The 17,068-nt window shown below is 40.8% G+C and overlaps 1 protein-coding gene across 1 annotated transcript in view; it reads right to left on the minus strand.

Annotated features, from left to right (window-relative positions):
- LOC101644837 (SET domain bifurcated histone lysine methyltransferase 2) overlaps positions 1–8,032 on the minus strand; it is a 44,281-nt gene extending 36,249 nt beyond the window's left edge. The window contains exons 1-2 of the mRNA XM_045289060.1: positions 7,533–8,032; positions 896–1,256 (exon numbers count right to left, since the gene is read on the minus strand). Of these exons, the coding sequence (XP_045144995.1) occupies positions 896–911 (16 nt within the window). The 5' untranslated portion in view covers positions 912–1,256; positions 7,533–8,032. The remainder of the gene's footprint in view (positions 1–895; positions 1,257–7,532) is intronic.
- Between the last annotated feature and the right edge of the window lie 9,036 nt (positions 8,033–17,068).

Here is a 17,068-nt window from a genome sequence, read left to right on the forward strand (position 1 = left end):
TTTAACATTTTATTAGGGGCTGATACAACTGTTATCCCAATCCATACACACATCAATTGTGTAAAGCGCATTTGTACATCGTTTCTCAAAACATTCTCTCTCCACTTAAACCCCCGACATTAGGTCCTCATTTTTCCCCTCCCTCCCCGCTCCCGAAGCCTACTTTTAAAAGCAGTATATTACTTAGGGTAAAAAAAAAAAGTACTTAGGGTTACTGACAAAAAACTCATTACAAAGATAGTAAAAACTGGTAGTTACAGAGACGAAACCTTTCATTCTAATTTAGAAAAGTAATTTTTGATGATTGTGGTAATTACATAATCTGGGGTCAACTTGAGACTATTAAAAGTGACGGGGTGGAGTTTAGTCTACCAGGTCACAGTCTGATGCCCTCATCTGGAGGCGCTATAGAGATAAATAGCTCACTGGAGGCCAGGCCCACACTCTCCTTTGTCTTCCTGCTGAGAAGGCATATGGAGCTATACTGATGGAGCCAAAGTCCTAGAGCTGGAGAAGCCAGGCCAACGCTGAGGTGCTTCCACCAGCAATGGATCCACAAGACTCTCCACCTACTGGCCTGTGATATCTTCCTGCATTCGGCGTCATTGCATGTGCTGCATGAGTCTGAAGAGGAATTTATAGACTAGTATTGAACATATGGGCCAATATCGGCCTTTCGGACTTGATCTGGACTGGGCTGACATGTTTTCTTAATATACAATTAAATTACTCTTTGATATAAAGCTCTTTCTTTATCACACGAGTCTCCCTGGATTTGTTTCTCTAGTCATCCCAGACTAACACAATGACAAACTTAGAAAATTCCAAAATTTGGTCACATTAAAGTATCTACAGACTTTTAAATATAAAGTTTAACAATGCATTTTCAACCTACCATTTTTTTCTCCCATCTTTTAGCGTCCTTTATAAAACTTCAAAATTAACTTAATCCAAGGATGACTGACATGAATCACTTTGATTGAAGAATATAACTGGGATCCAAAGGTGGTCTCTATAAAATTTGTAGTTCTTGGACAAAATGCATCATTACACAATGCTAAAACAGAACACCTTTGAAACTTGAATTTTCAAATAGAAACTGTAGTCGCAGAAATTTTCAGAAATGATCCATAGTCCAATGCCAAGTTCATGCATCTTCAGCAAGTGAATATTTAGAGCTGCATCAGATCAATGATATTATCTTTTATAAAAGAAAAACAACTCCCATCTTTTGCTCCACGAATATGTAAAATATTCTGCAATGAAGATAACAAAGAATAGTTTATATTTGTAAAGAGTAAAATAAGAATAAAAGATATCATATCTATCTTTTAAAAACATGATCTGAGAAATGATGTACAAATACGCTTTACACAATTGATGTGTGTATGGATTGGGATAACAGTTGTATGAGCCCCTAATAAAATGTTTAAAAAATAAAATTAAAAAAAAAAAAAAAGAAGGAAAGAAAAAAAATAAATAAATAAAAACATGATCTATTTTAAAAGAGAATAATTATTAGTTGGGGAAAATATCAAAATTTGGAAAATTATTTTTTTAAAAGATTCATCCCATAATCCTATCACCAATATGAAATATTTGTTATTTAGCATTGACCTTACATTTTAAATTAATAATTAGGATACTCCACTTAACAAATACTGTTAAAACCTTTAAAATATAAATATTCACTACTTCATAGGGTTGTTATGAGCACTTAAATAGTGCTTGGTACATAGTAACCATTGAATTTATCATTTTTCCTTACTTAGTTTTAACCTAAAATTTGGATCTCAAGTGCACAATATTTTATAACCTCTCATTGAATAAAATATCTTGCACTTCCCCCTTGTCATTAATAGCACACCAAATTTTTACACAATGTGGCCAATAGTAAAAAGAAATTTATGCTACATAATTTTAATAATGTAACAAATTGTTACCAGTATGACAATCCTCTACATTGGACATTTGTATTATTTCTAACTTTTTAGCATCATAACAGGGATATGTTTTATTCATATCTCATTATTTCCTTAGGCTATACAGCTAGAAATAGAATAGGTCAAAATTTATCAACAATTTTCATTTTCTAGTTAAGCCAGGCATATGGTGATCTATTGTCCCACTCCCCTAACACACTCATCTAAATGTCAGAAGTTTTAAAAATTAAAGAACATAACGATAATCAACAAAATGGGAACTCTCTCTGGGCCCAGTCTGTTAGGCTTCGCTGGGGAAAGGAAACAGGTGGGGAGCTGCAGAGGTAAGCTGCCACTGCCAATCACCATCATTACATAACCGGGACAAGCAGGCTCCACCCTCCCAGAGAAGCTATGTGCACAACTGAGTATCAAACATCTCAGGGAGACTGTATATGGAAAGCAACTTAATAAGCCCACAAAACATTGAATTGTGCCTCCCTCCGCAAACACATGTCAACTAGGCTGGGTCATTCTAAAAAAGTGTGGCAGTTAGATATTGAGGTAATCATGCCCCTTCCCCACCCCCATGATGTGAAGACTTGTAAGGGGATTAGGGTGGGATGCAATAAACTCCCTCAGGTCCCAGCCTTGATTGGATTGATATGGGGCGGGGGAGGTTCCAGGAGGTCTGGCTTGCATTACCTTTTATTTTATAAGAGCTAAAAGGAGAGAGAACCTACTATTGAGAACAAAGAGCTGGGAGCAGAGCTCCTCTTTTAACACGAGGGTTCCCTGTACTGAGACCATCCTCGACCCAGGGGAAGCCCGATGCCAGTCCATGGAGATCTCCAAATAATGCCAGGCTCATAGCTGTGGAACTGACACCTGAACTTGTCCCCGGCGGACAGGAAGGGCGTCTTCCCGAGAGCTGGTGCTGTGGATTCAGACTGTAAGCCTCCTAAACTGGGCGAGGATAAAGCAGGTTCCTTAAGGCATTCACTTGGGGTATTTGTCATACGACCACTAAATAATTAAGCCAGATATCTCCAGAGTATAAGGAAACGTCGCGCCTCCAGCGGTTTCACGTAACTCAGCTCCAAAAAAAAAAAAAAAAAAGGAAACATCATACGTTGAAAAAAAGAAAACTAATTCAATATTTTATATTTAAATTTGCTAAAATAAATTTAATAGAATAACAGAGTTCTGAATATAATGGACTCGACTGAAGACTCCATTAGCAAGATGAAAGACTGAGCCAAGGAATTTACCTGGGGCACAGAACACATACGCAACACAATCATAGAGAAAACAGAGTCAGGTTCAAGAATTTCCTAGAACTGGAAATCACATTAAGCCCTAAGATTCAAAGTGCCCTCTGTGTGCCAAGCAAGGTAAAGTTCTGCATACACAGGCCAAGACAAATGATTTATAACCTTCCACAGAAAAAAACCCTCGGAATTCTAACATTTACTCACCGCTCTCACTAGTAATGGTGAAAACTGTTAGAACCAAGAGAATGGGGCTAAAGCTCCCTAAAAAGGGGGAAAGGAAGGCACAGAAACAAGCTCCCTAAAAAGGGGAAAGGAAGGCACAGAAACAAGCTCCCTAAAAAGGGGAAAGGAAGGCACAGAAACAAGCTCCCTAAAAAGGGGAAAGGAAGGCACAGAAACAGGAAGTAACAGATGAAGCAGACAAGTACAGACGTCAATAATCACAAGAGAGGTGAATGTTATTACCCTTGCTGCTCTTAAATGAGAGTCTAAGGATGAATTAGAAACAAAACCTACACAGGATTCTTTTTCCCCACAAGGAACACCTAATCTCAACAAACGTTACAGCAAGCCTGAAAACGAAGGAGTGTGAAAAGAAACGTACCACATCAGCCAGGATAAGAAAGCTGATGCAGAAGCATTAACATCAAACAAAATAGAATTTAATTCCAAAATTAACAAGACAAATATTGTATATTGACAGAATAATTTACCACAAAGGTCTAATAATTATAAATGTCTATGTATAAACTCTATCACTCTGGTTTGTAAGCAAAACTGAAAAAACTTAAATGCCCAAATCCCTAATTTTCTCTTGGGGTGGGAGAGAAACCAAGTCTCAGAAACTGACAAAGTCAACAGAAACCTCACGATGTAAAATATTTGAATGAAAGATAAATTAGCATCTTTCGTCTAGCAAATGTATAGCACTTGGCACCCAATAAAATGTACTTTATTAGGGGAACAAACAGAAATGTATAAAAACGATTGTGTACAACACCAACAGCAAATTCCAAGATAATAGTATGCCGACCATGGTCACCAACCAAAATACAGTAGAAAACAATGTTAACATCAACTGCATTATTCACAATAACTAGAAGTGGAAACAACCCAAATGTCCAATAGATTCCCGGATAAGCAAAATGTGGTGTGTCCCTACAGTGCAGTATTATTCAATCTGATTGCGAAAACACGACACTAAGTAAAATTAGTCAGGCACAAAATATTGTTTGATTCTACTTCTATAAGGTATCTAAAATAAGTAAATTCATAGAGCAGATTAGAGGTTGCCAGGGCAAGAGGGAGTAGAGATTGATGAGTTATTGTTTAATGGTTTAAGGGTTTCTCCTTTGGGTAGCAAGAGTGTTTTGGAAATTCACAATGTTGTGAAGGTGGTACACATGGTTAACAGAATCAATGCACTGAAATATAAACTAAAAAAAAAGGCTACGTGTTAACACAATTAAAAAAAAAATTCCATGAAAATATAAACTAGCAATTATGTTAAAGAAATAAAAATGCCAATGTATCAGTAAGTATAAAATGAACTTAAAATATTCACAATCTTACCAGTGTGGATGCTACACATTGCCCTACCCTTCCCTGCCAGTATGTCAGGTTCATACAGCTTTATAGAGAGTTCTACAAAACTTTCAGGGAACAGGTATTATTAATTATGCACAAGCTCTTTCAGAGCAGAAAACATGCGGGAAGCTATTTATACCTATTATGAGATTAGTATAACCGTAACACAGCCACAATGTCCATGGATGAAGATTTGCTTTGGGCATTTGAATCGTAATGATGCACAATGGACTGCCAGAAGGAATCCGTCAGTCTGGGAAGTGCAACCAGAACCCTCCCTAAATGCAAGGAAGATGAGACTTCATGTCACTTACTTTGAACACGAATTAGGAGAACGGTATGCTTGGTAAAGGGTCAGCAAAAAAAGAGGGTCCACCTTGATGAACCTAAAGGGACAGCATGAAGAATCAGGGCTTGGGAGTGGGGGTTGGTAGTGGTGGTACAGCGGTGGGGGTGGTAAAAAAGGAGATGTTGTCAAGACGTCCAGGAAGAAAAAGTAGGTTTGGAAACTGATTTTCGTAGCAATTGTACAACATTGCTTGATGTGACTGAACTATGGAACGATATATGTATCAACTCCCAATTAACAAATTAATACATATTAAAAAGAATTAAACACAAATGTTAACAAAGGGGGGGGGCATCAATGAGATGGATGGACAGAGTGGCTGCAACAATGAACGCAAACATAAGGATGGCATAAAAAATTAAAATACCAAACTCAATGCCATTATTCTGACTCACAGAGACCCTATCGGACAGAGCAGAACTGCCCCCGTGGGTTTCCAAGACTGTCACTCTTTCCAGAACAGCATGCCAAATCAAACCAGTGATGGGATTCAGTCAGTTCACACTGGTCCAGCAGACCAGATGATACCTAATTTTCTGTTGAGTTTGGTGAACTGGTTGTTAACATGGTGCTTATAATCAAGGTTCTCTCTAAGGTAGGCAGCTGCCTAGCTGCCCCATGGGAAAATCACAAATTAACATCCTTATTCTTTTTTAACATTAACCTGAGCAACAGAAACGGTTCATTCTGTCCACAGGTATCAAAAACTAGACAGAACACTGCTTGTACTATTTATTTATTTGTTTCATAAAACTTATTGTACTTTTGATGAAATACTACATTTTTGTTCTCCTGCATTTGTTGCTTCAGTAAACACATATAACATATAAAGAGTATCGGGGAGAAGACGAGCCAGTCAGGGTATGATATAGCAATGATGAAAAATACAACTTTTCTCAAGTTCCTAAATGCTTCCACCCCACCCCCACCCCCCACCCCCACCCCCCACTATCATGATCCCAATTCAACCTTGCAAGTCTGGCTAGACCAGAGGATGTACACTGGTACAGATAGGAACTGGAAACACAGGGAATCCAGGGCGGATGATCCCTGCAGGACCAGTGGTGTGAGTGGCCATACTGGGAGTGTAGAGGGAGGGTGGGTTGGAAAGGGAGAACCGATTACAAGGATCTACATGTGACCTCTTCCCTGGGGGACAGACAACAGAAAAGTGGGTGAAGGGTGATGTCAGACAGGGCAAGATATGACAAAATAATAATTTATAAGTTACCAAGGGCTCATGAGGGAGGGGAAAGCGGGGAGGGAGGGGGAAAATGAGGACCTAATGCCGGGGGCTTAAGTGGAGAGGAAATGTTTTGAGAATGATGAGGGCAATGAATGTACAAATGGGCTTTATACAATTGATGTATGTACGGATTGTGATAAGAGCTGTATGAGCCCCTAATAAAACGATTAAAAAAAAAAGAAAGGAAAAAAAACATGTGAAGAGAAAAAGTGCCAAACCACCAAAGGGTGATACACATTCGTTTCAGCTTTGTTACAGCCCAAATTTCCACAAGATATTATGAGTAAATTATGCACTTTCCGAGAGTGTTCAAGGAGCTAAAAATATTGTCAGGACAATTGCTGTCAGTAAGTTCACAGAAGTCACCTGTTTTTAATACACCAAAGACAATAATTCTTGTTTACTTGCACTACCTCTAAGGAATGGGATCCTTACAACTACAGTGCAAAGATGAAAACATAAGTCATTCCTAACCTCATCATCCGGAGAGGTCGTCGGGTATTTACAACTGAAATTGATTTTACATTTTGTTCAGTTTTCCCTCTCCTAGTGGTTTCCATTTGGAAAAGAAAGTAATTTATTTATTTTTTAATAAATCATTTTATTGGGGGCTCTTACAGCTCAAAACAAACCACAAGTCATTTGTAGCAAGCACATTTGTGCATACGTTGCCATCGTCATCTTCTTTTCTTTTTTTAATCGTTTTATTAGGAGCTCATACAAGGAAAGTAAGTTAAGTTTTCTTCACGTCAAGCGACGGTTCTTTTGAGGCGCTAAAGAAGCCATGTTCCTTTTCCCTAGGTTCCTTGCGTTTTTCAATGATTATAATAATGACACGGAGTATAAGCCATGTGGCATGCCCGCTTCGAAGGAGGTAACGTTCTTATTGCATTTGCATAACGCTACGGTAGTTTTGCTGAAGAGGAAATGAAAGAAAGCCACAAGGAAGCCGCAGAGTGAACACAGAAGCAAACAGGCTGGTTTCAAGAAACGGATTTTGCATACTTACTCTACAGTGTCTTCATGCCGAGGTGCAGGTTCTCCATTTCCTTCGACTACTTACAGGGTACTTGAGTAGCCATTGATTAGAAATCAGAGGTCTTGAGGATCTGACCCCTCCCTCCCTTCTGTGACCTCACTTATTCAGGGCTTACCTGTGAAATGGGTTAGTGGTTAAACCTTCAAGTTCTGCTTCGGGGGGGCAGACCCCAAACCACTTCTCGGAGCCCCCTTTCCAGCCTCAAGTCACCGGCTCCTTAGGAATCACCTCTCCTTTCGGGGAGCCCCGGGAGGGAGGCCGACTGGAATGGGGCTGAGCCTTCAGAGCACCCATGCGGCCCCTTCCCCAGCTCGGAAGCGCATGGTGCGGAAAGACGGGAGGCTTCCAGGGCTGGCTCCAGTCCCCGCGCCTACGGCCGAAGGGTAGCCAGTGCACCTGTCCTCCGTCTACCTGGGCCGCGCTGCACCGACCACGGCTCCGCTGCGCTTTCCACGCTGTCCGCCTCGGCAGTTCCGCGAGCGCAAAAACGCTCCGTCTCTAGAGAGGCTTCTCTCCTCGCCTGCACGCCCGAGAGCCCACCGCCCTGGCGGAAGTAATGCCGCCCGAGCTCCGCCGAGGGAGGGAGGAAGAGCGAAATTTCAAACAACCAGAGCGACCCGGCGCGGGCTCAGTGGAAGAAGTCGGATGCTACAGCCCCCGGCCATCTGACCCGGCGCTTGCTCAGTGGTTGCATTGGCTACGCGCCTCAGAGGCTGCGCACGCGCAGCGCCAATACTGCCGCGGGGGCTCGAGGGCGCCCCCTCGCGATTGGACACCCGTGTTCACGGTTTGTCTCGCGGTCTCTGGCTCGGCCAATGAGAGTGCCGGCAGACGTGAGGCCGGCCGAGCCCGTGTTCACGGTTTGTCTCGCGGTCTCTGGCTCGGCCAATGAGAGTGCCCGCAGACGAGAGGCCGGCCGAGCGGGAGTGGTGGCGCTGCTGTTCCCTCCGGTAGGTGTCTGGCTGCCATCTTGTGTGTGGCGTGATTGTGCTTCTGGGGGGCTGAAAGATTGCAGAACACCTCGTCGTTAGAGAGGGGTCCTGGGGGAGCAGTGAAGGGAATGAGGGGTCTGAGGAAGGAGGTCGGTGCCTTCTCACTTCAGAGGAAACATTTTCCTGGCCTACGTCTCAGCGCTGGCTAGATGGGGCGAGAAGTTGTGTTGGTAGGGGTCCCAAGCTTTGGTCCATTGGTCCAGGTGGGGCCTTGGGGGACTCGGGGTTGGTGGGGGGTGCTCTGATGTCTGATTAACGTCGATCCTTGGGTTATGGGGGGCTGATCCCTGTCTTGGAAAGGTTCTGTTACTTTATCTCCTGGACTGACAAGAGGATGACGCTAGAGACTGGCTGGTGATGGAAGAAGGTAGAGAAAGATGCCTTCACCCCTATCCTCAGATTCAGAAGCGGTCTCTTCATCGCCTGTTGCTCGCACGGGAAAGATTGCACTAGTAGGCGATTTTCTCAGTCGTCACCCTTTGAATAAGATGGGTTTTTTTCCGGATGGCAATGGGCGTCAGGTTCTGCGCTTGCGTTCCTGAAGCTTTTTTGTTTTTAAGTGAGGAAGCTACATTAAAGTCTGCAGAAATAATGGAAGTGAAAGAGTGATTGTGTAATCTGGATTTTCCTGGTTGCGATTTCTTGAAGATTATAAATACGTGGGTCTGCCGTGACATGCTGTGCCGCTTCGTCATGGGCAAGGTGGGAAGAGGCTTTTATGGAAAGCACTTCTTGAACTCTTTTAAAAAGTTTCTAAATCGAAGTGGAACGTACCATACTCACTGTTTTTCATTTGGCGGGGAAACGTATGAGATTGAAAACCAAACAGATGAAAGGCGAGTATTTTGTGATTAATTTTTTTTAGTTAACATCAAAATAAACTTTATATGAATTTAAAAAACAGCCTTAGAGTATGATCTAAGATGCAGTTTGTTGCTCAATACATCTGCTTTGCTTGTTCATTTAGCTTTCAAATGTTCCGTGGGTTTAAGTAAAGGAAACCCTTCTGAGATTTTTAAATGCATCAGGTACTTACTATGTGGGCACAAAGATAAATCTGATGTAGACTACGATCTTTTTTTTTTTAGGATTATATTTGTCTTTTTAAAAAACTTAAATCATTTTATAGGGGGCTCATACAGCTTTTATCACAATCCATCTATACATGCATCGTGTCGAGCACATTTGTACATATGTTGCCATCATCATTCTCAAAACATTTTCTACTTGAGCCCTTGGTATCAGCTCATCATGCACTCTTGATAATTTATAAATTTTTTTTCATGTCTTATACCTACCGCTGTCTTCCGTCCCCCTGGGAGGGGGTAATATGTAGAGCATTGTAATCAGTTCGCTCTTTCTCCCCCCACCTTCCCCTTCCCCTCCTGGTATTGCTACTCTCATTATTGGCCCTGAGGGGTTTATCTGTCCTGGATTAGATAAGAACTCTTATCTGTACCAGTGTACATGCTCTGGGCTAGTCAGATTTGTAAGGTAGAATTGGGGACATGATAGTGGGGAGGAGGAAGCATTAAAGAACTAGAGGAAAGTTGTATGTTTCAAAGGTGCTGTACTGCACCCTGACTGGCTCTTCCTTGTGACCCTTCTGTAAGGGGATGTCCAATTGTTTGCAGATGGACTTAGGTCTCCACTCTGCCCTCCCCTTCATTAACATCTATATAATTTTTTTTTAGTCTTTGATGTCTTATACTTGATCCCATTGACACCTCATGATCACACAGGCTGGTGTGCTTCTTCCATGTGGGCTTGCTTCTCTGCTAGATGGCTGCTTGTTTATCGTCAAGATAAGACCCCAGATGCTATATCTTTTGATAGCTGGGCACCATCAGTTTTCTTGATCACATTTGCTTATGTACACATTTTGTCTTTAATAATCGTGTCAGGAAGGTGAGCATCATAGAATGCCAGATTAATAGAACAAAGTGTTCGTGTGTTGAGGAAGTACTGAGTAGAGGGCCAATGTCCGTCTGCTACCTTAATACTTAACATATAAATATATGTACACAGTTCTATTTCCCTATCGTTATATATAAATATATTTACATATGTACACGCCTGTATTTAGACCTCTGTAAATGTCCTTTGCCTCCTAGTTCTTTCCTCTATTTCCTTTTACTTTCCTCTTGTCCCACTATCATGGTGTTTTGTTTTGTTTTTAAATCAATTTATTGGGGCTCATACAATTCATCACAATACATAGATCAATTGTGTAAAGCACATCTATACATTTGTTGCCCTCATTATTCCCAAAATTCGCTTTCCTCTTGGGTTCCCGGAATCAGCTCATTTTCCTTTTCCCCCCTCCCCATCCCTTCCTCCTCCCCTCTCCCCCATGCACCCTTGATAATTTATAAATTATTATTGTATCTTATATTACACTGTCCGGCGTCTCCCTTCACCCACCCCTCTGCTGCCCGTCCCCCAGAGAGGAGGTTATATGTAGCTCCCTGTGATCAATTCCCCCTTTCTACACTCCCTTTCCCTCCTGGTATCGCCACTGTCACGTGGTGTTTTTTTTAATTAATCATATTATTTGTGGGCTCTTACAAATCTTATGACACTCTGTGATTCAATTATATTAGGCACACTTGTACATATGTTGCCATCAACATTTCCAAAACATTTTCTTTCTGCTTGAGCCCTTGGTATCATCAGCTCTTCTTTTTTTCCCCCTCCCTTCCTCCCCTCCCATCCTAGTGAATCCTTGGTCAATTATATATTATTGCTGTTATATCCTTTCTTACACTGTCCGTTGTCTCCCTTCACCCACATTTCTGATAATTTTGTGATTAATTTGAACAGTTTTCATAACACATAAATGTGTATGTATTTTGCCTTGATTTTAGCTTTCAAATATTTAAAGTTGATAACCCAACCGAGTCTGTAATACATATTGTAGATGTTTTGTAACAGGAATACCAAAGAAAAAATACAAGAATTTAAAATTATATGAGTTTTAATCTTTATATATATTTTTAAAAATCAATGTCTTATACAAATTATGGTTCAAATAGCAAACTGTTTCATCAGGTTAGTGGCCAAGAACTTCCAATAAGGCATACTATATACTGTTAGGACCTCAAGGAGCCCTGATGGTGCCATCTAGTCAGTCTGAGTTGCTAACCACAAGGTTGGCATTTCAAACCCAGCCCCCATTTAGGAGAAAGTTAATACTATGAGTTCCCTAAAAGATGTACAGCTTGGGAAACCATCTAGGGTAAATGTTTGCTAAAACATTGGTATCTCTTTTGCCAACAATAAAGCAAAGACCAAACTCACTGCTATCAAGTTGCTTCTGACTCATGGTGACCTTGTAGGACAGGATTGAACCAACTGCCCCTGTGGGTTTCTGAGATCATGGCTGTAGTTTTTCTTTCAACCATTTTATTAGGGGCTCATACAGCTCTTATCACAATCCATACATACATCAATTATGTAAAGCACATTTGTACATTCACTGCCCTCATCATTCTCAAAACATTTGCTCTCCACTTAAGCCCCCAGCATCAGCTCCTCATTTTACCCCCTCCCTCATGAACCCTTGATAATTTATAAATTATTATTTTGTCATATCTTGCACTGTCCGACGTCTCCCTTCACCCACTTTTCTGTGGTCCGTCCCCCAGGGAGGAGGTTATATGTAGATCCTTGTAATAGGTTCCTCCAATCTGAGCAGCTAGTGGTTTTGAACTGCTGACCTCACAATTAGCAGCCACGACACCACTAGGGCTGTTTTTTGCCAACAACAGCGACCTACATTTATTAGACAATAATTCTTAAAGTGAGTAAAGTAAGTTAATGCAGGTTATTATTCTGATGTGGTTTTTTTGGTCAAAAATATTTTGGAAAACGACTCAATTTGGACAAAATGTGTTCCCTCTAATTTATGCATACAAATAATATTCAAGGTGGAGTCATAATGCTCTGCGAGGTGTCTGTTTAGGAGATCTTATCAGAGAAGCAGTTCCTGGGTGGGGCAAATAGTTAGGTGCTGGGTGACTAACTCAAAAGTTAGACTGAAGCTGCACAAGAGTATCTTTGAAGATCGAGCCAGTCAGGGTGCCATGTAGCAACGATGAAAAATACAACTTTCCTCTAGTTCTTAAATGCTTCCTCCCAGCTCCCCCACCCCCCACTATCATGATCCTAATTCTACCTTGCAAGTCTGGCTAGGCCAGATGATGTACACTGGTACAGATAGGAACTGGAAACACAGGGAATCCAGGGCGGATGATCCCTTCAGGACCAGAGGGGTGAGTGGCGATAACTGGGAGGGTAGAGGGAAAGTGGGTTGGAAAGAGGGAACCGATTACAAGGATCTACATGTGACCTCCTCTCTGAGGGACAGACAACAGAAAAGTGGGTGAAGAGACGTCGGACAGGGCAAGATATGACAAAATAATAATTTATAAATTATCAAGGGCTCATGGAGGGGGGGGTAGCAGGAAGGGAGGGGAAAAATAAGGAGCTGATGCTGGGAGCTTCAGTGGAGAGGAAATGTTTTGAGAATGATGAGGGCAATGCATGTGCAAATGGGCTTTACACAATTGATGGATGGATGGATGGTGATAAGAGTCGTATGAGCCCCTAATAAAACGATTAAAAAAAGAAGAAGACTACTTGTGGAAGATTACAACCTTGAAGGCTCTTTGGAGTTGATTCTACCCTGCTCAAGTGACTGGCCTTGAGTCAGCACACACAGCACAGCTTGGTTCTTATTATCAGGGAAGTTTTAGGAAATTAAGATATGTCTTTAATCGATTTTAAAACAAAGTATTCTATTTGCCATTGTTTTCTTGAAAAGGCATAATGTCAACATGAATATTGTTGTGCCAAACCTATTTTTTGCTTAAGGCAATTTGTGAATTTTTGTTTCTTTTCATGATTTAATAATGTCAGTACTGTCACCTTATTTTTTCAGTACTGTAACCTTTACATTTACTATTTTTTGTGAATGTTCTATATTTTCTTAAATAGATCAATGAGATATTTAAATTTTTTTCTCTGAAGAATACAAATTCCTAGATTTATATTATCATAAGAAAATGCCATAATTCTTTTTAAAGTAAAAAGAGGCTTGTCTTAATAGCAAAAAGAATGTTTTGTAAAATGAAGGAACACAGTGTCTGGTAAGCCTGGCAATGTGTTCCCCAGAACTGTTAGCTTTTCTAAAGACAAGCAGAAGGATGCATCTGAAACATTTGTGATTGATTGACCTTGGTAGAACCTAGAGGGTAGGAGGGGTAAAACCAGGGTTTATGGAAAAGTACACGGCTTTGTAAGGACCCAGGCATAGGTTAAGAAAAAGCTTATTTTCCTTTTGAATGGGACCAGTGGGTTTTTTCCTGAGAGTTGACTGACTGCAAAAGTAACATGTATAACTATGTCTGAACACCTTAAATGATTTCTATCTACTATGGGCTATTAATAATTACAAAACTGAGTTGAAATTAGGCAGAGCAAGATGGAGGTTTTTGATTCAGAGCAGCTTATTTGTAAAGCCAAGTACATGATAAGTTGTTTAGTGGGGCTAAAATGTATTGGTACAGAGTTGAATGATCAAATGAAAGGAGCATCTACCAGCAAAACAGGAAAATAACAAAAAGGAGACAAAAGGATTATAGTGTTCTCAGGAGCTAATATTTTGGGGGGACTACTTCAAAATATCAAAAAAAGAAGAGCCCTATCCTCAGGATCACTCAGTAGATTGTTGGTACATCTTTTCAACGTTCTGCTATACTTAACTGGAGATATTAATCAAGGTACAGCATGAGATCTTGGCTATAGCACTGTCTCCTTGTGCTAAGAGGAAAATCCAAAGTAATTTTATTATCTAATACAATCCTGCAAGGGATTTCAAAACCCTTCCTGTTGCCCTATCCAATTGACCAGGTTATTTATCATTTTTTATATTTCCATGGACATATTATGAACAGCTCTTTCTAAGCCGGCAATCTCATAAAACCAAAACATTTTGGAGGAATATGTAACAACCCAGATGCATTTTATGGGGTTATAATATCTAATATCTTTATGTGTCTTGGGTAGCTGTTTTATTTCAGCTTAATTTTTTTTTTTTTTTTGCCATAGAATCTTTCAAGACTGCAACACAAAGCATGACTTGTTTAAAAGAAATTTAGGGCTTGAATTTTTTTCTTGAGCTTCAGTTTAAGACATGCCGAATGTGAATTTCCCTTTTGTTTTTCTAATTCTAGGCCCTTGCACATGTCATTGAAGTATTTTGCTTTGTCTCCTTGAGCTGCCCTTGGACATCTTTTGTTCAGCTCTGTGATTTCATCCTTTCTTCCATTTGTTTACACTAATCAATGACTAGGGCGAGTTTGAGAGTCTCTGCCGACATCCACTTTGATGTTTTTCCTTCCTTGTTTTGATGATCTTTTGCTTTCTTCATGAATAATGTTCCTGATGGCCTGCCATAATAGCTCATCAGGAGAAGGACATCGTGTTTGCTGAACATCATCCTTGGCAGCGAAAAAGAGGAAAGGCCCTCAAGGACATGAATTGACCCAGTGGCTGCAGCGATGGGCTTTAGCATAGGAGCAATTGTGAGGAGGGCGCAGGACAGGGCGCTCTGTCAAAGAAAAAAGAAAAAGAACCCATTAAAGTTCAAACAACTCTCAATTTTTTATTTTTATTTTTTTTTTTGACAGAAGCGTCTTGGCATGCAATTCTTTTTAGTCGAGAGAGTTTGAGGATATATCGGCTGCGAGGACGTGTTACAGATAGGATGGTGAAATGTGTCCTTCTGTATGTGTAAGGTCACTATGGACCAGAACCGACTCGCTGGCACCTAGTCGTTTTTTCATACCACTGAGCCGGTCACCTTCTTTGAGATCATGAATATTTAAAGGTACTCCTAATTGTCCTAGAGCGCATTTACCTACCACATGCCACCCACCTTAACATGGCAGTATCCAAACAGTTTATCATTTGTGTTGTGGTGTGATTTACTAGGGTAATGTGGTCTTCCATATAAAACTACACATCCCGGACCGCAAATTACATTATTTCAGTCATGGTTTGGTTAGTTTGTGCAAGCCAGTTTTCTGTTAAAGATTAATAAAAAATTGAGAGTTGTTTGAACTTTAATGGGTTCCTTTTTTTTTTTTTGACAGAAGGGTCTTGGGATGCAATTCTTTTTAGTCCAGAGAGTTTGAGGATATATCGGCTGCGAGGACGTTTTACAGATCGGATGGTGAAATTTGGTTTTATCTCTCTAGAGAACCCTGTCTAACACAGATGGGATGTCTATTTCAGTATGTACTGCAATTTCCAAACATATTGGGAAATTATGGGAAATATTTTGGGAAATAAGCTCTAGGGAAAGAAGTTAGGCTGCAGCAATCTATCTGGGTAAATTAACTGTGATTACATTTTAGAAGTACTGTGGTTAGAATATTTTTAAAATGCTATGGTAAAATGAGATTTTTCTACGTCTATAAAGAGCTTTATATCTAAACGGTAACAGAAAACCCCAAAAGCAAAAAAACTCAACCAAGCTCACTGCCATCAAGCCAACTCTGACTCATAGTGACCCTCTCTCTCTAGGGTTTCTGAGGCTGTCGGTCTTGTGTGTGTTTTTAACATTTTATTAGGGGCTCATACAACTGTTATCGCAATCCATACACACATCAATCGTGTAAAGCGCATTTGTACATCATTCTCAAAACATTTTCTCTCCACTTAAACCCCCGACATTAGGTCCTCATTTTTCCCCTCCCTCCCTGCTCCCCCCTCCCTCATGAGCCCTTGATAGTTTATAAATGGGTATTTTGTCATATCCTGCCCTGTCTGACGTCTCCCTTCACCCACTTTTCTGTTGTCTGTCCCCCAGGGAGGAGGTCACATATAGTTCCTTGTAATCGGTTCCCTCTTTCCTACCCACTCTCCCTCCACCCTCCCTGTTTTGCCACTCACACCACTGGTCTTGCAGGGCTCATCCATCCTGGATTCCCTGGATTTCCAGTCCCTATCTGTACCAGTGTACACCCTCTGGTCTAGCCAGACTTGCAAGGTCGAATTCGAGTCATGGTAGTGGGAGCGGGAAGGAAACATTTAGGAACTAGAGGAAAGTTGTATTTCTCGTCGTTGTTACATCACCCCCTGACTGGCTCGTCCCCTCCCCGAGACCCCGAGGCTGTCGATCTTTACGGGAGCGGAGCAGACAACTTCATCTCTTCCCTCACAAAATGAGCACGGTGGGTTTGAACCGCTGACCATTTGATTAGCAGGGTCATGCTTATCCAACAGTGCTACCAGGACCCTTTATCACAATTAGTACTTAGTCAAAAATAAAATACAACTACTTGAATACATTTTATTGAAAGCAAGGGATTTATTTAGGGTTGTTGGGGAAAAACACTAGTGTAAGGTGTAATACCAAAATTAGGCCCTAAGTAAATAAAAATAGAAAAGCAAAAATTATAAGTATGCAAATTACAAAAATGTTCATTGGTCGCATGCAGTAAATACCTGTTAAAATTGCAAATAGAGGACTGAACTAAGGGATAGACTTTTTTGCAGTACAAAGAGGGGATAGTGCTGTAATAATGCAGTAGGCTAAATCCAAAACGCCAAAATTTAGTGCCTTTTCGTCGATTCCAACTCCTAGTGACCC

Source organism: Echinops telfairi, unplaced genomic scaffold (genome assembly GCF_000313985.2).
Source record: "Echinops telfairi isolate 266 unplaced genomic scaffold, ASM31398v2 ScPeMD7_24;HRSCAF=84, whole genome shotgun sequence".
Classification (NCBI taxonomy): domain Eukaryota; kingdom Metazoa; phylum Chordata; class Mammalia; order Afrosoricida; family Tenrecidae; genus Echinops; species Echinops telfairi.